General features: G+C 43.2%; 1 protein-coding gene across 8 annotated transcripts in view; it reads right to left on the reverse strand.

Annotated features, from left to right (window-relative positions):
* The window catches only part of svila (supervillin a), a 190,862-nt gene extending 181,627 nt beyond the window's left edge, over positions 1–9,235 (reverse strand). For 4 of the 8 annotated variants that reach the window (XM_085987666.1, XM_085987667.1, XM_085987665.1 and 1 more), the window contains exon 1: positions 9,060–9,235. In XM_085987666.1, coding sequence (XP_085843792.1) covers positions 9,060–9,117 — 58 coding nt within the window. In that variant the 5' untranslated portion in view covers positions 9,118–9,235. The remainder of the gene's footprint in view (positions 1–9,059) is intronic. The other 4 variants (XM_085987669.1, XM_085987668.1, XM_085987664.1 and 1 more) reach the window with 3 other exon arrangements.
* Positions 9,236–22,962: the final 13,727 nt, after the last annotated feature.

The following is a 22,962-nucleotide window of genomic DNA, read 5'->3' on the forward strand; positions in this document are numbered from 1 at the left end:
TCAACCATGAAACAGACTTCCCAGTGAAAGCGAATACTTGGGAATTGTTTTGGAAACAATTGGATGCCATGATGTGGGGGTGTAGGATTTTCCTCGATGGATGAGCCAAGAGGGACCAATGGTCTTTCTCATTTGTATTTATGTTGGAACCGTATTGACATGTTATTACGGATATTTTGGGATCCTAGGTTAGATAAAACACATTACATACAGTGTAGTGTGTACAGGACTGAAGTGAATGTAATTCTTTAAGAGAGGTATATTTATTGATGACATGGCAGATAATCATGAAACTACTTTCGTTGGGGAACTCCAGAGACTTGAGCACATTATCTAGGCTGACACGTCAGTGCAGTACTGAGGGAGTGTTGCACTGTTTTTCGGATGAGATGTTAAACTGAGCCTCCGTCTACCCTCTCGGGTCGATGCAAGAGAACCCATGGTACTATTGGAAGAAGAGCAGGAGAGTTTTCTCGGTGTCCTGGCCAACATTTAGTGCTCAACCAATACCTAACAGATTATCTGGTCATTAACTCATTGCTGTTTGTGGGACCTTGCTGTGCGCAAATTGGCTGCCTCGTTTTTCTACATTGAACAGTGACTACATTCCAAAAAGTACTTAATTGACTGTAAAGCACTTTGGGATGTCCTGAGGTCATGGAAGCTGCTATATAAATGCAAGTTCTTTTTTTCTTTCTAACAGTTGTTAATTGTACTTGGTATTATCTTTCTCAAAAACACACACTTTAAAAGAGGAATTTCTGATCAGCGCCTATGAAGCAATCATGCGCAGTTTTAAAATTTGGTAATGTACATTTTAAAACTTAGGTTAAAAAGTCAGAAAAAAAGTCTAATGTCAGTCCCTGTTGAGGTGATATTTCTCTGTATAAATTAAGTCACAACTCTGGGCCGAAGTAGATTTGTGATAAATTATCATGCCTATTTTCTGCAAAGAGAAAAAACTATTAATTGCAACTATTTTATCTTCAGTTTTATTAGTTTAAAACCAGCAATTAAATTGGTCTAAATGAAGAACAAAATTAATATTCAGGCAAAGTACTGAAGATAAAGTAAGAAGTAATATTTAATAATTTAAGCATTTTGATCAATATTGGAATGTGTTGAATGTGCAATGAATCACTTTATAGTCTTCATGGTACATTTTGAGGCACATTCACATTGATCAGTTCATTGTTAAAATCAAATCGTGTTTGACTAACTTGATCGAGATCTTTGATGAAGTAATGGAAAGGGTTGATGAGAGTAGTACGGTTGATGTTGCGTATATGGACTTTCAAAAAGCATTTGACAAAGTACCACATAATAGACTTTAAGCAAAATTAAAGCCCATGGGATTAAAGGGACAGTGGCCGCATGGATACAAAATTGGCCAAGGGACAGTAAGCAGAGAGTAGTGGTGAACGGTTGTTTCTCAGACTGGAGGGAAGTATACAGAGGTGTTCCCAGAGGTCATTATTAGGATCACTGCTCTTTTTGTTATATATTAAATGACCTGGACGTAGGCATACAAGACATAATTACAAAGTTTGCAGATGACACAAAACTCAGAAATGTAGTAAACAGTGAGGAGGATAGTAACAAACTTCAGGACAACAGACAGACTGGTGGAATGGGGGGACACATGGCAAATTAAATTTAATGCAGAGAAGTGTGATGTGATGCGTTTTGGTATGAAGAATGAGGAGAGGCAATGGCATGATTTTAAAAGGTGGTGCAGGAACAGAGAGACTTGGGGGTGTATGTACACAAATCTTTGAAAGTGACAGGACAAGTGGAGAAGGCTGTTAAAAAAAGCATATGGGAACCTTGGCTTTATTAATAGAGTCATAGAGTACAAAAGCAAGGAAGTTATGCTAAACCTTCACAAAACACTGGTTAGGCCTCAGCTGGAATATTGCGTTCAATTCTGGGCACTACACTTTAGTAAGGATGTCAAGGCCTTGGAGAGGGTGCAGAAGAGATGTACAGGTACTAGAATGGTACCAGGGACTTCAGTTATCTGGAGAGACTGGAGAAACAGGGGTTGTTCTCCTTAGAGCGGAGAAGGTTAAGAGGAGATTTAATAGAGGTGTTCAGAAACATGAACATTTTTGATGAAGTAAATAAGGAGGTGAAGCGCCTTAGGACATTTTTCTACATTAAAGGGTGGGGAAGGAAGAAAAGAGGACAGAGGGAAAATCCTAGTACCCACAAATCTTTTGGAGTGACGGCTTGTGACACACACACACACACAGACACAGACACACACACAGACACACACACACAGACAGACAGACACACAGACAGACACACACACAGACAGACACACAGACAGACACACACACAGACAGACACACACACAGACAGACACACAGACACACACACAGACACACAGACAGACAGACACACACACAGACAAGATTATAAACAGTTTAAGTTGCTAGAATGCAGGCTAGCTACATCGATGCTTTCTGCATGGCAGGCGTCTGACCTTGGCTACGCTATCTTGGGAGGCAAAGAGTGGATGAAGGTCTGGTACTGCTCAGCAGCGATGGAGAAAATCACTTTGCTCCCATATGCCACCGAGCAGCCCGTTACAAAGTAGCACTGCTAGAGGCTTGGGAGCAGGCTGGAGTCCCAGGAATGATATACGATACAGAAAAATCTAGGAATGGAAAACCCAGGAGGAAAGAGCGTTAAACACATTAAGTGCCATGAAACATTTTTATATAAATTACAACTGAACATCTGCTTAACGCATGGAGTTTCTTAGACTGGAGCTTCAATGTGCTTCACTCTAATTTCACAAAATTAGACTTAAGTTTGTAAACAGACTGACTTCTTTCAGCCTTTTTAAAGACTGCAAAACATAAAAATGCTTAAGAAATATATACAGGGCAGGAGCTTCCGCTAGGTTGCGCTGGTTTATTGGCACAATTCGTCCCAAACCAGCGCAAAAGATCGAGGAATTTCAAGCGCACATTACATCCAGCGAAAATCGACTTTCCGTGATCTTTTGCACTATTTTTTGTGATAAACCCATTTTCGGTTGTATTAATAAAACTGCACTAGGTTACCACTCTTAAATATATCAAAGAATATTTTTAATGCAAATCTTTTTTTAAAAAACATTAACATAGAAACACATGGCTAAAAATTCAGTTAGGGGCGCCCAGCTCGCCTGGGCGCCGGAATTACCGCTGCGCGCGGAGCCACTTGCGCCATCGGGATATTCAGTTTCAGCGCCCCAAGTGGAAGCTGGCCGCTAAACAAGGGTTTCGGCGCCCCGCTTGGGGCGCTGAAACTGAATATCGGCGTGTAAAGTGCCGCAGCGCCACCCGCTGTGGCACGGCATGCTGCGGTACTGCAGGCCTTCCTCCCACTGTTAAGGGGGAGGTGCCTGCAACAGCGCGATTCCCCGCTCGCGAGTGCCGGCAAATGAGCCCGGCACCAAGGAGAAGTGCCGGGCTCTCGGAAAACAGCCGGCAATGCCGCGGGGGGGGAGGGGGTGTAGGAGGCCGGGGACGGAGGTGCGGGCAGGCGGCCGCCGAAAAACCGGCCGGCTGCACCTCCACCTTAACTCGCCCCACTACCGCCACAGGTAGGCCCCTGTGTACCGGTCGCTGTTTGCGGCCGGCGCGGAACAGGCGGCTGCGACCGAATATGGCGCTCGGGGCGGTAGCGGGGCGCTGCGCACACCGATGACGTCATCGGTGGCGGCGCAGCGCTACAGGCTAACGCCGCCATTAGCGCCCCGCTAAATATCGCGGTGGTTGTGGCCAGAGGCGCAAAAGCCCTCTTTGGGCGCAAACTGGTGGCGCAGGCCACTGAATTTCTAGGCCATAGAAACATAGAAGATAGGAGCAGGAGTAGGCCATTCGGCCCTTCGAGCCTGCTCCGCCATTCAACGAGATCATGGCTGATCATCCAAACCCTAGCACCCGGTCCCTACACCGACAGCCATCCCACCCAAGCCCTATCCCCGTAACCCCATGTATTTAATCCCCCCTAACACTAAGGGCCAATTTTTATCATGGCCAATCAACCTAACCCGCACATCTTTGGACTGTGGGAGGAAACCGGAGCACCCGGAGGAAACCCATGCAAACACGGGGAGAACGTGCAAACTCCACACACAGTCACCCGAGGCCGGATTTGAACCCGGGTCCCTGGCGCTGTGAGGCAACAGTGCTAACCACTATGCCACCGTGCTAAAACGCTGCCCAATTGCGCTGGTTCATAGAAGATTTTACATTCAGCAATATGCAAATGAGTGAGTGAAAACTTGAGCAAAAAAAAAAACACACTTCTGAAAACTAGCACGATTCTGAGCGCAATTTACACCTGGATTTCCGATTGCGCCCAAAGCAGAAACTCTTGGCCACAGTATCATCTTTCAAAATCAGTCGTATGTACAAGGCATTAAACTGAATTGCAGTGCTTGCATTAAAAACCCACGGCAAATTAGGTTTGTGACAACACTAACTTGCAATAAGCATGTTTATCAACCTCAATAATCAGCCAGTTCACAATAGTGCCTCCTGACAATCGGGAATCACATCACTGGAACGGGTTTTACCTTGCTCTGTGCCGCTTGATTCAGTCCTCAAGAGAGGGAAACAAAGGTGAGGACGAGAAGGTAGGCCAGCATTTCCCATCTCAACATCAGAAAAGAATGATAGGATACACAATTATTGGCAGAAAGCCTTGGATCTCAGGATTACCCAATTCCACAAAAGAATGGGGTGGTACGAAGTATCCCTGTACCTTACTCCCTGCCAGTCATCAGTTCAGGATATCTGGTGAGACTGCTGATCAACAAAGGCCAGCTATGAACTACCAATGATAATACTCCATTGGAAGGCACCAAGTCTGAAAGAATTTATCTTACTGTAGTTGGAATGTAAACATACTGTTTTGCAACTGGAATACTTACCAGGTATCTGAATTCAAGCACACTGTGAAGGCAACTTTCTTCAAAGATCGATTAGGTGGTCCATTCTTAGATAAATACGTTTCCAAAGAGAGCTCCAAGAGTGCTGGAAGGGTCACGGGCAATGAGGGCCCAATAATGTCTGACAATTTGAGCAACAGAAGCTCAGAACAGCTGGACTCAGACAGAAAATCTGGATGAAAGTGCTGACTCCTACAACCAAAGTATCACTTGTTGAAATTCCTCCACCAGCTGCCAGAGTGCTGTTCGAACAGAACCACCACCGCACTGTAACACCGGGTCAATCCCCAGTGCAGTCAGAGATGTACCACCGCACTGTAACACTGGGTCAATCCCCAATGTGGTCAGAGATGTACCACTGCACTGGAGCACCAGCTCAATCCCCAGTGCTATCAGAGCAGTACGACGCACTGGAGCAATCCCCAGTGCCGTTAGAGCATTACCACCGCACTGGAGCACTGGGTCAATTCCCAGTGCTGTCAGAGCATTACCACCACACTGTTATACCAGGTCAATTCCCAGTGCTGTCAGAGCATTACCACCACACTGTAATACCAGGTCAATTCCCAGTGCTGTCAGAGCATTACCACCACACTGTAATACCAGGTCAATCCCCAGTGCTGTTGTAAGAGCATTACCACGCACTGGAGCACTGGGTTAATCCCCAGTGCTGTTAGAGCATTACCATGCACTGGAGCACTGGGTCAATCCCCAGTGCTGTTAGTGCATTACCATGCACTGGAGCACTGGGTCAATCCCCAGTGCTGTTAGTGCATTACCATGCACTGGAGCACTGGGTCAATCCCCAGTGCTGTTGTAAGAGCATTACCACGCACTGGAGCACTGGGTTAATCCCCAGTGCTGTTAGAGCATTACCATGCACTGGAGCACTGGGTCAATCCCCAGTGCTGTTAGAGCATTACCATGCACTGGAGCACTGGGTCAATCCCCAGTGCTGTTAGAGCATTACCATGCACTGGAGCACTGGGTCAATCCCCAGTGCTGTTAGAGCATTACCATGCACTGGAGCACTGGGTTAATCCCCAGTGCTGTTAGAGCATTACCATGCACTGGAGCACTGGGTTAATCCCCAGTGCTGTTAGAGCATTACCATGCACTGGAGCACTGGGTCAATCCCCAATGCTGTTAGTGCAGTATGACGAGTAAACAGAACCAAATGTGTCCCTCCTGGCTGCTGGTTCAGAGCAGGACTGAAGATGTTTTGAGAATATTCTGTCCGGGTCACCAAACTTCTATACAAAAAAAGTCACTTCTGTTTATTTTCTGAATAGAACTAAAACACAACTTGCAATTCTGCACTTTAGCCTTTTCAAAACTGTTAACAGTACTGCAGGAGGAATCTGGCAGTATTTCTATAACGGAGCTCTTCTTTCTCGTCTTTACCAACTTAAGCAGCCCTGCTTCTTGTATTAACTCTTACTTTGCTGAACAAAGCAGAAATTCAACACAACAGGTTAACAAACGCCAAGCGACATGAGCACTTTTTGCTGCAAAATTTCAGATCTTCACAACAATGCGTCAGCTGTGGCTCAGTTGGTAGCACTCTCGCCTCCGAGTCAGCAGGTTGTGGGTTCAAGTCCCAATCCAGAGACTTGAGCACAAAAAGCTAGGCCAACACTCCAGCACAGTGTTGACGGAGTGCTGCACTGTCGGAGGTGCCATCTTTCAGATGAGACGTTAAACCTCTCAGGTGGATATAAAAATCCCATGACACTATTCAAAGAAGAGCAGGAGAGGTATCCCCGGTGTCCTGGCCAATATTTATCCTTCAACCACCATCACTAAAAAAGATTATTTGGTCATTAGCTAATTGCTGTTTGTGGGACATTGCTGTGTCATTACAACAGTGACTACACTTTAAAAGTACTTTGCTGGTTGTAAAGCGCTTTCGGATGTCCTGAGGTCATGAAAGGCGCTGTATAAATGCAAATGTTCTTTTCTGGTTTTCTGGCAACACCATCTAGGGGGTTTAAATCGTAGAATACTATCTGAAAATGTCTCAATTTTCAACCTCAGAGTCTGGCCAGAAAGAAAGGAAACATAACACCTTATGCAACCACAAGACTACTGGGAATTGTACATTTTGGATCATAAAGAATTTGGATCATAAAGAATTATATCAACACACACACACACACACACTTTTCATTACTATGCACCAAATTGTCCAGACGTTCAGTTGTGAACTGACACAAAACCCAGCTATGAAGAAACATGTGCAAAAGGAGACTTTTCTGTTCATCATGGGATTCAACTAAAACTAGATTTGGATGGGTAACCGCTTCTTTCCTCAAGCACCATTGGATACAGTGGTCCAAATTTTCCTGTCAATATAACGGTGAGGCTAATGGCGCTCACCGTTATTGATGTGCAAATGGCACAGCAGCTTCAGGCGAGGGGCAGATGCGGATCCGTGGTTAAACATGAAAATTCGGACGTTGCTGTCCGAGATGCGCCGTTCTGTTAGCTTCAGGAAAATGGTATCTCGCCGCCTAACTTACCATTCAAATGCATTGAACGCCGTGAAGTTCCTGTACTTGCATGGTAGATACGAACTAAACTCGCCACAGAAAATTAGGGCTCGTTCATTTCAATCTAACTACCCTTTTTAACGGCATGATAATCTTAATTACTGCCAAAACAACCTCTCGGGCACTGAAAATGAACTATTACAAGTGTGGCATCTCATTCCATCAGCTTTTAATTGTAGTTGATTTAAAATAAAATTTTAATGTTTTTGTTTTACTTTTTGTCTTTTTTTTCCCTCTCTTAATCCAATCTTTCTGTCCCTCTTTTTATTTTACTTTCTGTACCTGATTTGACATTGAATTCACTACTCTAACTTACACTTCCTGGTTCAGACTCTACGCTGTTCATTTCACAATCCTTCAATCGGATTGGTTAAGGAGATACACAGTTGCTTGTCCTGTTCACACAGGTCCCAGATGCCTCGTAGAGGGTGCTGCGCCTTTTCGATTTCTCACTTACAGCAACTCGCAGTGCAAAATCTCATGGAAAGTAAATGGGCATGGGCAACTCGAACGAATGATGGGCACTGTTCGCTCGCCGGCTATACTAAATTCTGGCTCAGTAAGGCAGAACAGTCAGAAACTTGGGCACAATAGCTCGTTTATGAACAGCAACTTTTCAGATTCGCTGGAGCATGATTGTACAACGTAGAACACTAAAATTCACCCAATATATGGTACAGTAATTATTGCACATAAATAATTCCTTATTCATTTGCGAATTTATATCTCAGATCTGAAAGTCAGCTCAGTTTAAGCCTTACTTCTAATTTTCAATTGCAATCTTGATTGCCTATTCCTACAAAATTGTGCAGGCAGAGTCAAGGAACAATACACAGTGCAACGAATACAAAAATGAATCAATACCAATCTGCTATGCAGTTATATTGTCCTACAGTAACTTTGATTGAGATCTTAGATGGGAAGGAATTTTGCATCTAAAAGAAAATATGCCAAATCTACTTTTGTAGAAACTAGATATGTGCAGATATACATACACAATACACATATACACACACAAACACATTTTATATATAAATGCAGATAGATACACTAGATTGAATTCAGAAAATCTTAATTATATTTGCATACAGCTGCTTTCTTTACAGTGCTTTGCACAATTTACTGCTAAATTTACTGCACTGTATTTGCGCAATATAGAAATCTCTTTCTTTAAAATAAGCTGGCTTCGTGCAGAATTCAAGTGCCACGAGTAATACTTAAATCTTATTCAATTCTCGCTCATACACTGTACACAAAAGATACACTAATTCCCCTCCCCCTATTTCCACAAAAGCAGACGGCAACACAGCGATCCTTTAATAAGGCAAATGCATCTAGAAACTCAGAATTAAACATTTGGAACAGAATTAGATACAATGTAAGCTAATTGCTGATAAAAGTGTGCAACCAAGATTTAAGTTAATATACGTGTCTATTGTTTCCTAGTGCCCTTGAAAAAGAGGGAGGGGAAAGGAGAGGGAAATAAAATAGGAGAGAACACAGACAAGGGCACTTTAACAATGTTTGCTTCGCGGCATATTTTTGGTACTTACCTTGGCCACAGCATGTTACTGTTCGTGCATAACCAGCAATCCATGGATTTCTGAACATGGTTGCAGGATTCAAGGTTTCAAGTGACGAGTAATGGCTAATTTTATACCAGACACAAAGCTAGGCCCGTCTGCACAGTACTGTGTGGACGTTTTTCATGGAACAGCACAGGACTGGAGCTGTCAAGCTAGCGACAGGCTGAGGGAATAGGCTAGGCAATAGGTTGCAGTTTAAAGCAGCTCATGCTACTAATCAGATTACAAACAGAAATTAGGGTACAATGAAATGATAAAACAGATCGGTTGATAGAGATTGAGATTATAATATACTGCAAATCTGTGGCCAAATCACAACATATGTTACTGTGTGGCAACAGAAGAAAAATAGACACTGCCGCAACTCGAAGCTCCCAAGTACAAAGAAACCAATCGCTTCTTAACAGACAAGACGTTCTTCTCATCTCCAAGTAATGGCAAACTGCAAGGAATGCACAACTAGAACGTAATATCGGCTCAAAAGCAGCCAGAAGACCCGTCCAGACTAATTGTAACATTATGCTAAACACTTTAGATGGCCAAGGCAAAGCCAAAAATGTTGAAATCACTACGATTTATGATGAACACATGAGCTTCTTTTGTGGCAGACTTGCAAAAAGTAACAGATACGCTAGTTAAGAAAGTACCAGAATATTTTTAACTCTAGACGGAAGGGGAGCTATGCGGAGACTATAATTTTCCAAGCACTCAAACTGACAAGCCTATTATGTCAGTTTACTTCTTAAAATTATATCTGCATATCGAAGTCAGTCACTCTCATTTTCAAGGGGCTAGACATACATTAGGCAACAATAAATCAAAATCTCTCAGCATTTATAACTAACATCTTTTTCAAAATTAACATATTTTAGATATTTAGGGCTTGAATTTTCCAGGGCCATGGAGGCGTGTGGGGTGTTAAAATTGCAGAATGAGGGGGCACAAACCCTTCCCGCCCCCAACCCGCCTCCATGCCAGTTTCCCAGGAGACGGGTACCCGACCTGTGATGGGAGCCGCCTCCCCGAGGCGGGAAGGCAGTTTTTGGCCTAATCCCTATTTTTAGCCCTGAAGTGTGGGCTTCCCGACGGCTCCAAACCACGCCAAGTTAGCGAGGCGGACCGTCGGGCTGAAGGGCTTGGAGGGTTCGAGATATCCGGTGAGTGATGGGTGCATGAGTGCAGAGGTAAGTGTGTTTGGTGTGTGTAAAGTGTTTAAATAAGTTTTACTTACCTTTACTTACTAATGCAGGCTTCCTTCCTTCAGGTCTCAGGAATCCCTCATCTCACCGGCACAGAAAGCAGAATGGCCGCGATCTGTCAAAAGTTGCAGCCTCTGCTTTCTGTTCTGGAGACATTTCTAACAGAGTCTGTGGAGAAAGACTCAAGTTAGAAGTCAGAGTGTCAGTGTTTGACAGCTTCACAGAGATGAAATATCAGCGTTTGACAGCTGTCAAAAGCTCTTGACAGATGAAATGTCAATCCCTGACGTCACCTGTAACCGGGTGGCCCTTAATTGGCCTGCTGAGCCCGCTGGGCGGGCTCAATAAGGTCAATCAAGGGAAAGTCGTGTGGGTTGGCCACAACTCGATGGAGGCGGGACTACAACCCAAAAAGTGGGAGTCCCGCCTCCATTGACAAAATCTAGCCCTTAGTGCTTGGTTGATAATTGACAAATTTTATATCTGCAGTTTGCAAAACATAATTTTGATAATATTTGCAGCTGTAATTTTGAAATTGGGTCAGATTATGTGACAAACGACCTTCACGCTTTTTAGATAAATAGTCAATGTTGTGGATCATCTTCCTAAAATCAAACTAGATAATGGGGGCTCCTTGGCTCAGATCCAAAGCAAACCCATGCACACACAGAAAAGTGCCACTTCATCTAGGAAGTTGACTTGTATTTATAGCACCTTTCATGACATCAGGTTGACCCCAAAGCACTTTACACTTCAAAAAAAAACTTCATTGGCTGTAGTCAGTGGAAATGTGGCAGCCAATTTGTGCATAGCAAGGTCCCACAAACAACACTGTGATAATGACCAGATAATTTGTTTTTAGCAATGTTGGTTGAGAGATAAATAAATTTTGGCTAGGACACCAGAGAGAACTCCCTTGCTCTTCTTCGAAATAGTGGGATCTTTTACATCTACCCGAGAAGGAACCTCCGAGAGTGCGGCACTGCCCCTCCGGCAGTGCGGCACTGCCCCTCCGGCAGTGCGGCACTCCCGCAGCACTGCCACTCCCGCAGCACTGCCCCTCCGGCAGTGCAGCACTCCCGCAGCACTGCCCCTCCGGCAGTGCAGCACTCCCGCAGCACTGCCCCTCCGGCAGTGCAGCACTCCCGCAGCACTGCCCCTCCGGCAGTGCAGCACTCCCGCAGCACTGCCCCTCCGGCAGTGCAGCACTCCCGCAGCACTGCCCCTCCGGCAGTGCAGCACTCCCGCAGCACTGCCCCTCCGGCAGTGCAGCACTCCCGCAGCACTGCCCCTCCGGCAGTGCAGCACTCCCGCAGCACTGCCCCTCCGGCAGTGCAGCACTCCCGCAGCACTGCCCCTCCGACAGTGCAGCACTCCCGCAGCACTGCCCCTGGAGTGGGACTTGAACTCACAACCTCCTCACTCAGAGGCTTGAATGTTACCACTGAGCCATGGATGACACCTAGGTACAAAAGGGCTTAAGTACCTGCCTAGCCTAGTGAGACTTGGACAACACTTTTGGCATCATCTCAAAAAAAATTAAAAAGGCAAGTAATTCCCGTTCACATTCTAGCTTTACATCATCTGGTAAAATAACCAGAATTCTAAGCAAGACTGCAGGGATTATTGGAAATGATGTCAAAGCCCTCCCCCAAGTCAGAAGGCTAACTGGTGGATTGAGCCAGCTCACAAGGAATCAGAGACACCCAAATGAGATTGCATATAATGGAATGGAGTCATACTTAATGCTCACATCTTCTATAGAACACCTTTCACAACCTCAGGGCATCCCAAATTGCTTTACAGCCATTTAAGTACTTCGAAAGTGTAGTCACTGTTGTATTGTAGGAAATGCAGCAGCCAATTTGCACACAGCAAGGTTCCACAAATAGCAATGTGTTTAGGTGTTGGTTGAGGGATAAATATTGGCCAGGACACCCGAGAGAAGTCCCCTCCCTCTTCTTCGAAATAGTCCACCCGAGGGCAGACAGAGCCTCGGTTTAACATCTCATCCAAAATTGTGCAATGTTGCACCCGGTGAACGAGGGAACACGTTTGGTATGCCATTAAACACATGCTTGGCATGACCTGCATTGAAGATAGGAGCTGTCCATTTCAACCGAGTGCACAGCCAATACCATGAAGGTCAAAGGTTGCCAGCAGATTTTCAATTTCCACAAACTGATACAGCTTTGTGAGCCAAACTCCTAAAGCATTCATCACAGGGTGCTCAAATTGACGATCAAGCTCTGCATAGGCTTCTTTCATGAGTACAACCCTTTTATTCATGTTTTGTTGAGGAAAGTTGATCAAGAAAAGGGGTGTCGCATGCGCTTGCAATTCAGGCATGGGAGAGAAATACTTGGGCATCTTAAAAATACAGCATCATTATTTGCCTGAAACCTGAAAAGTAATGTGCAAAATGACTGAGCAGTTAGATAATAGGGTCACTTTTGCAATTGAGTTAGCTCTTGGCATTTCCCTCAAAATCTTGCAGAATTCATTTGTTGAAGACAGAACTATTAGTTGGGGTGTCAAATATGACCTTATTGCAGTTTTCAAAGCATACATTGGCATCATCTACAGCTTAATGAAATTAAAACACTGACCTTTGTAGTAAGAACAAGCAAGTCTCAAATCAGGGTACACTGCAATTGACCTGCTCGCAATAACATGTCCAACTCTCTTGTTACTACAAGCTATTCAAAGAAATAGAGCGAGAGAGCAAGAAGGAAACAAGGCTGATGAAACATAGGGAGAGGGAGGAACTATTCCTGTAGTGGTGTGATAGGCCTTCCACCTCTTACCTTCCAAAATCATGCCTTTGTGGCCATGGTCCAAATATAGATAGGCCTATATGTTACCATTTTTTAATACTGCTTTTGAGCCATCTTAGGAGGCAGTCAACAGCAGCCCAGTGATCACTTACTCTGATTTTCTTTCCCTATGGGCAAATACTCATCATTTCCCACAGTAGCAAGGCTGACATAGGCTACATTACAGTGGCAAACTGCAGGTTCATAGCCCACATCTCACCACTCCATGAGATCACACAATGGTGCTACAGAATGCTGCGCATCAATGTTGCCCAAGGGGAAAGTCTTTTTTCCTCAAAGGTGGTGCTAGTTTTGTACAATGAATTTTAACTAAGTATAAATATGAACCTGGATAATAGTACAGTATGTGGTATTATTTCAGTCTGTTCCATGTCACTCCTAAGCAATGTACTTCTCACAGATGATGCTGTCCTGCTTCCTTGTCCATCCCCATTATCATTTCCAAAAACAACCTGGTGCAAACACCAATTTTTCCTTATGGGAGATACCTCTAATCCTGCACCTCCCCACCAGAGATCAGGAATTGAGTGGAGTTCAAACCTACATTCTTGCACTCTGGTGACGCTACTTGCTGACAATTCAATGCACTGCACTGCACTGCCCGACCACTAAAGGAGCAACATCTGAAAATGGGAATAGTCATACCTTATTTTATAGCAGCTCACAGTAATTGAGGTCACCTTAGTTTATTACATAATTACTCATGCGTTATGCACGGACATTTGTTATTTCCACGGTTTGACAAGAGGGACTGCACAGAAATTGCCCGCAATGGATTCAGTGACATCCAATGAAAGTTTGTTAATCATTTCAGACATCTAAATATAGCTCTAAAATTGTGCAAGTGTGAGAAATTGATCAGTTATTTCTGAAAAATCAATGTCTAGTAATGAATGCCTTGCAAATAGGATCAGAGTACAAACATAAAATGCATGAATTCCAGTTATTTCATAAAATTTAAAAAAAAGTGTGTGATATCTCGTGTCTGTGTTGCAAGTGACTGCAGATGAAACTGGTGGCCTTTGAGTCTCTATCTCTCCCATTATCTGTGAATGTTTTGAATCTTTAGTCCAATGTAAATTAAAAACTGCTGCAGTTACTTTTATCGATCTTACCCTCATCGCAATTTTCTCTCCTCTCCTAAAGTACACACATACTTGTTTCAGCACAGGTCGCACGTTAGAGGGATTCTGCTTGCAATTCCTGACGTGCAGAGGCAGATCTTAGTATCTCGATCACTCGTACCACAACCAAAAGAAATTCTCCTTCTGACTGATTGCATCTATCTTGCTCTCCTCCCAGTCTCCTTTCCTGGACTACATGCAGCAAGAGAGAGTTGGGGATGTTAATCTAAACAGGACAATCTCAGAATACTCTGCCTGAGGATCAGTTAACAGAGCAGACCAGGGATTAAACCTGGGACCATCTGGTCTGTATGGTTTAGATCCACATTGGTCAGTGCGATATTATGGAGTACAATAACATTTTCAATAGAACTAGCAGGGATTCATATTCCAAGAACATAACCTCAGCCCCATTACATTTTTACTTATATTTTTTTCTACCCCTTTGTTTTGGGTCTTCCCTCTTCCCCCCCCCCCCCTTGCTTTTTTTTCTCTCTCCCACATGGCAGCGGTCTCTCTTTCTGCCAGTACACTTCACACCTAATCTGAGCCGTCTTTTGTCTCCACTTGTCCTATTACCATCTCGTCTGGTTTTGAATACCTCTTAATGTCTCTTTTACTTCTTTTGTTCTATTGCAGCCCTGCCTTCGATCTATTTCATTTCCTTTCCAGTTTTGAAAAAGGGTTTCGACCCGAAACGTCGACTCTAATTTCTCTCCATGGATGTTGCCTGGCCTGCTGAGTTTTTCCAACATTTTCTGTTGTTATTTCATATTCCAAGACCTCACTTGCCCCAAAACTCAGCTAGTATTGGTCATTAAGTCACTGTAACCAACCTTCATGTATAAAAAAAAAAGCATAAGATAGCACATTTTAATTTTTAGCAAGTGATCAGTGCCAAGTAATTTTTTTTTAAACTCAGTAGTAAATTCAACATAAGAACTGTTAATGTTTCACTTTCCCATACCACCCATTTGATGCCCTCTGTGTACCAGTTCAGTGTCAAATGATGTGCAACTGTGTTGATATTAGGCTGAGGCTGAGCAAATTGATGGTCGCTGAAGACAAGAACAGACTTCGATTCCATCAAATGGGGCTGATTTAAACCCAGGTCAGTGAGAGGACAATGCTGTAAGCAACTGCAATCGACTTTTAATAAATTGGTCTACAAGCAGCTGGGAAGCAACGATTCAGTTAAACCTCTTTACACCCAACAGTGGATGTCAAGACAGACACTGGAACAGGTACTTCCTACAGAAAGACCACCTTAGCCTGTAAAGTAACACTCTCCTTTGTTACCAATCCAGGCATTTGCATGTTGCATTTTTAAAAAGTCAGGGTTGATAACAGTATCAGCATGGAAGCATGTTTTTGGTTAGATAATTGAACTCTCTGGGCCCTTTTACAGAGTACTTGTGTTGCAGGAGAGTGATGCAAAATGAACCTTTGCGTACCACTCTCCCACATTTGATTATCCTCGTCTTTGCTCTCCTATCCTATAGTTTGTACTGTAGTGCAAATCCAGGTAGGAAACAGGAACTTCTTTAAAAGAATTAAACTAATCTCATGCTTCACTCCTATTACAGTCCTGCTGACAGCTGCCTCAAATTTAGCAGTGGTATCTAAGTGTAACGGAGGTAGTACTGTTACTGTCACAGGAGGAAAGCTCTGACTCAAGAAAACCGTAACGCTGAAGGCAGCGGAATTCAAATGGCAACATTGCCAAGTTTTTCTGGCCTCCTGATCGCTGGACTATGTGGATCTTCACCAACTGCCAGGAAAGACAGTGGCCAGGAATGAAAGCTGCAACTCTGATTTTGCAAGCGACAGTGCACGTGCAATTGTTTTGTTTTACCACTGATGCCGAGGAATCTGCCCTGCAATTATTATAAATATATACAGGGTGAAGGCCACACCACCAGAATCTGCAGCATTTTACTGAATCATTTCTAGAGCCAGCAGTTCTGGAATATAAACTTATCAGGATGATAAATGAAGTAATGGCAAACTTCAGGTACATATCAGTTTGCAGTCTGTGATTCATAGATACTGAAGTCTGAGTTTCCACTCAATATTTGACAACTGTTTTCAAGGAAAGGTGGATTTTAACCAGATGTGCCCAAACATTATCATATTATAAGTTTAATCTTAATTTTAGTTTGGCAGATCATAATGATTTAAAGCTATACATGAAAGATACAAATACAGTACTTCATTTAAAGAGAGAAAAATTTAAGGTTCTTACTAAATGGCAGCAAGTCACAAGCCATATTTCTACTGCAAAAGTAATGGATTGTTCAATGTTACTGTATGTATGGATTGCAGCCTTGCACAAATCCACTGACTTAGTACTTCACTTAATGAAGTGCCTCTAGCCAAGTGCACTACAGCCATTGAAGAACTCGGCTTTCTCCACAGGCAAATGCTAGGCTGCTTATCCAGGTATAGCTGGGCTCAAACAGTATCAGCATAAATGGCAATCAGGCAGAAATAAATGATTTGATTTAAATAGTGTCAACATAGTTCCCATTTTGCTTCATACCTGGGTTTTCAGTGCCTCACTAACAAAACCTGATTTCCATACCTGCCCAGGTCTTTCAATATCGTTTTGAGGCTTTACATAGAAACATAAAAGATAGGAGCAGGAGTAGGCCATTCGGCCCCTCGAGCCTGCTCCGCCATTTAATGAGGTCATGGCTGATCATCCAAATTCAGTACCCTGTCCCTGCCTTCTCTCCATATCCCTTGATCCCTTTAGCCTTAAGAAATATATCTAACTCCTTCTTGAATATATTTAATGAATTGGCCTCTACTGCCTACTGTGGTAGAGAATTCCACAAGTTCACCACTCTCTGGGTGAAGAAATTCCTCCTCATCTCCGTCCTAAATGGCTTACCCCTTATCCTTAGACTGTGACCCCTGGTTCTGGACTCCCTGGCCATCGGGAACATCCTTCTTGCATCTAGTCCTGTTAGAATTTTATAAGTTTCAATGAGATCCCCTCTCATTCTTCTAAACTCCAGTGAGTACAAGCCCAATCGACCCAATCTCTCTTCATACGTCATTCCTGCCATCCCAGGTATCGGTCTGGTGAATCTTCGCTGCACTCCTTCCATGGCAAGAACATCCTTCCTCAGATAAGGCGACCAAAACTGCACACAATACTCAAGATGTGGTCTCACCATCGTTCAGTTACAATTCTCTATGCTTTTTGTTACATTTTTGGGTTTCTACTTTTGATATTTTTGCACTCCCATAGCGGAGCTCATTCCCAATGACCCGATATCTAGATAATTTGTAGCAAGCCCAGCAATCAAACAGAAACCCCCATTACTGTAACTTAAGCTACTGTTTATCTCACATGCTCTCATGTGGTCTTCAATTTGGAAGGCTGGTAGAATAGATAAATGAACATACAAAAAAGGAAAAACCATCAGGCAGATCAAGCCTGCCCTTCCAAACACAGTGTAATTACGTACACATTGGCCCAGAATTTCCTGGAAGATTTCGGCGTAACTATGTAAGTGACTTACGCTGGTTTTATGCTGAAACCCCACTTTGTTCATTTACACAGCTACACCCCATGAAAAAGACCAGAGAACGCCAGTTTCCTGCATTTATGGGTGTAAATTTATACCCCAAATTTTAGGTGCAGCAGGATCCAGAGTCACCATTTCTAGAGTATCACAGCAATTTTTCTTAGCAATGAGTCCTTAGCACTGTATTTTCTGTATCACTAAATGGTTTTTATGGCATCCGAATCGGTTACTTTAAAATGAGAAAAGTTTCCACAATTGCATTTTCTTAAACATACTGTGCATGACAAGATAAAGATGGACATAAAGAAGGAAGGTGGCTTTCACCGGGCCCCAATTGTTCCCGCTTGTTTTACATTCCAGCGTATGCAAATGAGATTCTCAAGGCATTTCGGTGTAAGTTGTCATCGGCAAGATCGGCACAAAGCCAGTGTAAATTTCAGCATAGTTCGGATTGAGTAAATTCCGCATTACCTCCTGGGAGAGGCCAAAAGACAGAGGAGGAAACTTGTAGCTAATTCAGGTAATTCTCTGGGAAACTCCTCTCCAACTCCCTAAGACAAGCAAGCTCCAGGAGACTGATAGCTCATAACTAATAGCAGCTAACTAGCAACATACTCACTGTAACTTTACTAGACCGTGGCTTAGGCAATAAATTCCCAAACAGATTTATTAAATAGCAAATGAATAAGTGAATAGAAGTAGTGACACCTGTGGATCTACAGTTGTTACAAGTTTAACTATCCCTCCTTACAAGATAGAAAAATGTACATCATTTCTGAATATTAACCTTTATGTGGTGGTTTATTGTTGATTTGGATTTTCTCTCTCTCTCTCTCTCTCTCTCTCGCTCTCTCTCTCTGACAGACCACATAATTTGAAGAAGGCTGAGAATACTTTCCAAAAAAGTACACAAAATTTAAATGTGTCCCTTAAATTCAAAAAAAACTGCCACGCAACCATATTGGCAAGATGCTTGCATTTGAAATGAATGGTTTGGCCTCGCCTTTAGATGCCCAAGGGGACATCTATATTCTGGGGCCAATGTTTCATTCTCGTCGCATTCTTGGGCCTTGATTTTGTCTGTACAACAGCTCTCTCCAGGATTCTCTAGCCACATACACATTTTTGCATCTAGATTCCAATCTTCTGCTACGAGTTTTGATTTCCCATCTTATTTCGCCTTTCCATTTTCTTTGCATCTTTTGTCAACATGTTCTCTATCTCATTATGCAATAGAGTGTGAGTTAGCTTAGAGTAGCCAGATACAGTGAAGAGTTAAAACAAAATGAATGATCTTCAAAAATATTTCATGCATTCAACCTGACTTTCACGACAATAGCACTAAAATCAATGAATTACCCAAAGAAAGCAACTTTATAAACATCACTATTTAGGATGGTTTATTTACACCAGGAATATGGGATTTTTTTTGACCAAGTTAAAACATTCAACGTCATTACCTCAGCAATACATTCAGGTTATTTAAGTTTCAAGCAGTATTCCAAAGACTCAGGTACTGCACCTAAAGCAGTCGCACTTGCAAAACGTCAAGTTAAATTCACTATATAAATATTTCTGTAAAGCTGGAATCACTAACAAAGTATGAACATTATTTAGGCACGGTGGGGGAAATTCTGTTTCCCTCCCCAGTCACCTCACCCCCCTGCAGTAAAAATGAAATGGGTGAGTTACCCACGCTGTCCCCAATCCATTGTGGTCTTAAAATGCCCGATTTTTCAGGCATATGAGGTTCCTGCAGCCCCAACAGCAAGAGCCTCATCAGACCACCAAAAAGGCAAGTTTAAAACTTTCATTTGTGTGGTTAGGCAGAGCATGTGGGAAGTTTAGCTTCAACTGCCCAGGCTCTCTTTCCCTCCACCCCACCCTCTGAATCCTGCCACCACCCCTTTCCCAAACCACTGACCATCCTGGATCCCCTGGCCTCTCCATCCCCGCACTTACCTTGGGCCCTGTGGTCGGCCTCTGGGTCGCCCGACTTTCCGTTACTTCCCAGCCGTTTTGGTCGGGACGTCGGCCAACTGCATGTTAATGAGACCCGGCTATTAAAATCGTCTGGGCCTCCCGCTGCCGTTCCCAGACAGGCCGGCTGGTCACTAGGCTGCTTTTCCGCCCGGGAGTTAAACTTCCCACCACTGCTTCAATCTACGACACCATATCCTTTTTCTACATCACTCCAGTTATTGAATATAAAAAAAGACTTGCACTTATATCGTGCCTTTCACCTCAGGACGTCTCAAAGCGCTTTACAGCCAATTAAGTATTTTTGAAGTGTTGTTTTTTGTATTCTCTTTAACCGTTTGTTCTTTTTCTTGCTCCAATGCCTGGGTTAAAGTTATAATGGTTCTATTTCAGCTACACTCGCTCAGCAGTCTCTTCCTCCCCTCAACAAGTCTATTCTACCTTGTTCACAATTTACATTATATAGTATCTTCCATATTTCTTTCCATTTCAACCAATCCTTTGCTCACCAATATCTAACCAATACTTCGAACCAGCACTCCTACTGTACAAACAAACTAAAGCCTGCACATCTGCCAATGCACTTTATTATGGTTATGTTTATGTTAATGTATTACAAGCCAAATGTATGTTGAATGTTTAAATGTCTTAATCTAAATGTACACTCTCGGGAGCCGCAAGCCTACATTTTGTTGTACTGCACTTGTGCACTAACAATGACAATAAAGTTGATTATGATGATGATGATGATGAAAGCCATTCCACCATATGTATGGCTCAAGTCAGGAGTGTGAATGGGATACTCACCACTCACCTGAATGGGTACAGCTGCAACAACACTCAAGCAGCTCGATACCATCCGGAACAGGGCAGTTTACCCCTTCACCACCACCACTTGTGCACTGTGGCTACTGCACGTTACATTGCAGCAACCCACCAAGGGTACTTGGACAGCACTTCCCTCCCCTACGCACCTCTACCGCCAAGAAGGACAAGAACAGTAATGTGAGAACACCATCCCCTCCAAGTTCCACTCCAAGTCACACCATCCTGACTTGGACATATTATGCAGTTCTTTTAATTTCCTACAAATGCCATTGTGAAAGCACAGTCACCACAAATACTGCAACGGTCCAAGAAGAACGCCCCCCTCCCCCCGCACCACCACCCTCACCACACCCTTTGACCTTCTCAGAGAAACGAGAGATGGACCAGAAGTGCATCCTTGCCAGTGTTGACCACATCCAGAGAACAATTTTTTTTTTTTTAATTCCTGTATAGCAATCAAGCAACAATACATGAACAGGGAAAATAGTTTTTAGGTTTTCCTTCAATTTGCCATTACTGTAGTTTATTGTACTCAAAATTTAAGACACGTAGCCCAACCCTCTGTTTCGTAGGCTGTAATTCTACTGCTGCTACTGATTTGTGAACAGTTTCAGCCAGCTGAGGTATTGCAGGTGGCAGGCTTGCATTACACTGCAGACTAACATCACTTGACAAGCACCATGGTATTGAGACAACGAAGCTCCCAGTCTATGTACTTCACTGCATGTGCAGCATTCGGGAGCTCATTTTTAACACTTTCCTAACATTAAAAAGATTTATTAATAATAATAATAATAATTATAATCAACTTTATTGTCATTGTTAGTGCACAAGTGCAGTACAACGAAATGTAGGCTTGCGGCTCCCGAGAGTGTACATTTTGATTAAGACATTTAACATTCATTTGACTTGTAACATAAACATAAACATAAACATAATAAAGTGCATTGGCAGATGTGCAGGCTTTAGAGTTTATTTGCAGAGTTCAATAGGATGACAGCCCTGGGAAAGAAGCTGTTCCTAAATCTGGTCGTTCGGGTGCGAATGCATCTGTAGCATCTCCCAGATGGCAGGGGGGCGAACAAACTGTGGCTGGGGTGGGTAGGGTCTTTGATGATGGTCAGTGACCTCCGTAAACAGCGTTTCTGGTAGATGCTCTCAATGGTCGGTAGCCGGGTGCCGGTAATGCGTTGGGCAGTTTTGACTAACCGCTGCAGGGCTTTCCGGTCATAGGAGCTACAGCTGCCATACCATACTGTGATATAGTTCGTCAATATGCTCTCTATTGTGCAGCGGTAAAAGTTAGAGAGGATCAGGGGTGACAGGTTACATCCCTTCAGCCTCCTTAGGAAATATATGGGAAGCTTGAAAGTTCTCAGCAAGACTGCCAAGGTACTTTAAAATGCTGCTTTTTAATTAAAAAGTAAACCAGGCTGTAATTAGTTTGTTCTGGCTGCAACATCACATCGATGTGAGAAGGTGGCTTGGTTGCGATTACACTGCTTGCATGCGAGATCTGAACGATGTCGTACTGCCACTTTGCATTGAGGCACGCCTGAAACCCGTTTGCATCAAAGTAGCAGTACAAATGCATCCTTAAATCAAAACAAAATGCTGGAATCTATAAGCAGGTCAGTCAGAACCGAAATCCATGACAGGCTAACTTTTTCTTTGGAGGGAGGGTGGGAAGAGAAGAGCATCAATGAGAAATATCCCAGTTGAAACATGAATCCGCTTTTCACTTTCAGATGGGAACTGACCTGTTGCACAAGACCAGCATTTTGTTTATATTTCAGGTTTCTTAAATCTATAGAAAATAAATATTACATACAAGGGCAGTAACAAAGATTATGGTGTTTATAACTTGGACTAGGCTACATTTTTATACAAATAACCATTGCTCAACTAATTAATTTAATCAGATTTAAAAAAACGTACTTAGAAATTTAAGTGGATCTTTCAAGACTCTTCCTTTCTTTAATCTTTAAAAGCCTCAATCCATCTCGCTAAGCCAAGATTCTGGTATAGTGTGCTGGTTAATACTACTACCAGCAGGTTAGTATCAATCTTTCAGGCAATAATTGTTTTGAACTACTAGACTGCATGTGTCAGTACTCCTAAAAGCTTAGAGCAGTGCTTTACTCAGAAAATCCTAATTAATCACAGGATACTGGGGAAACATCCAAAACTGATTTACCAAATAGGACACAGAGGGAAAAATTGGGTAACGCCCATTTTGGGGCGCTAATATCGGCCGGGCGCAAAGTTTAGCGCCTGGCGCTAATTATCGCCGCTGACCGCAAAATTCGTCTCCATCGCCCCCAGAGGTGATTTGAGCGCTAAATCAAGCGCCTCTCTTAAGG

This window comes from Somniosus microcephalus, chromosome 5 (assembly GCF_052327205.1).
Source record: "Somniosus microcephalus isolate GS21.2 chromosome 5, FLI_Smic_1.0, whole genome shotgun sequence".
Classification (NCBI taxonomy): Eukaryota; Metazoa; Chordata; class Chondrichthyes; order Squaliformes; family Somniosidae; genus Somniosus; species Somniosus microcephalus.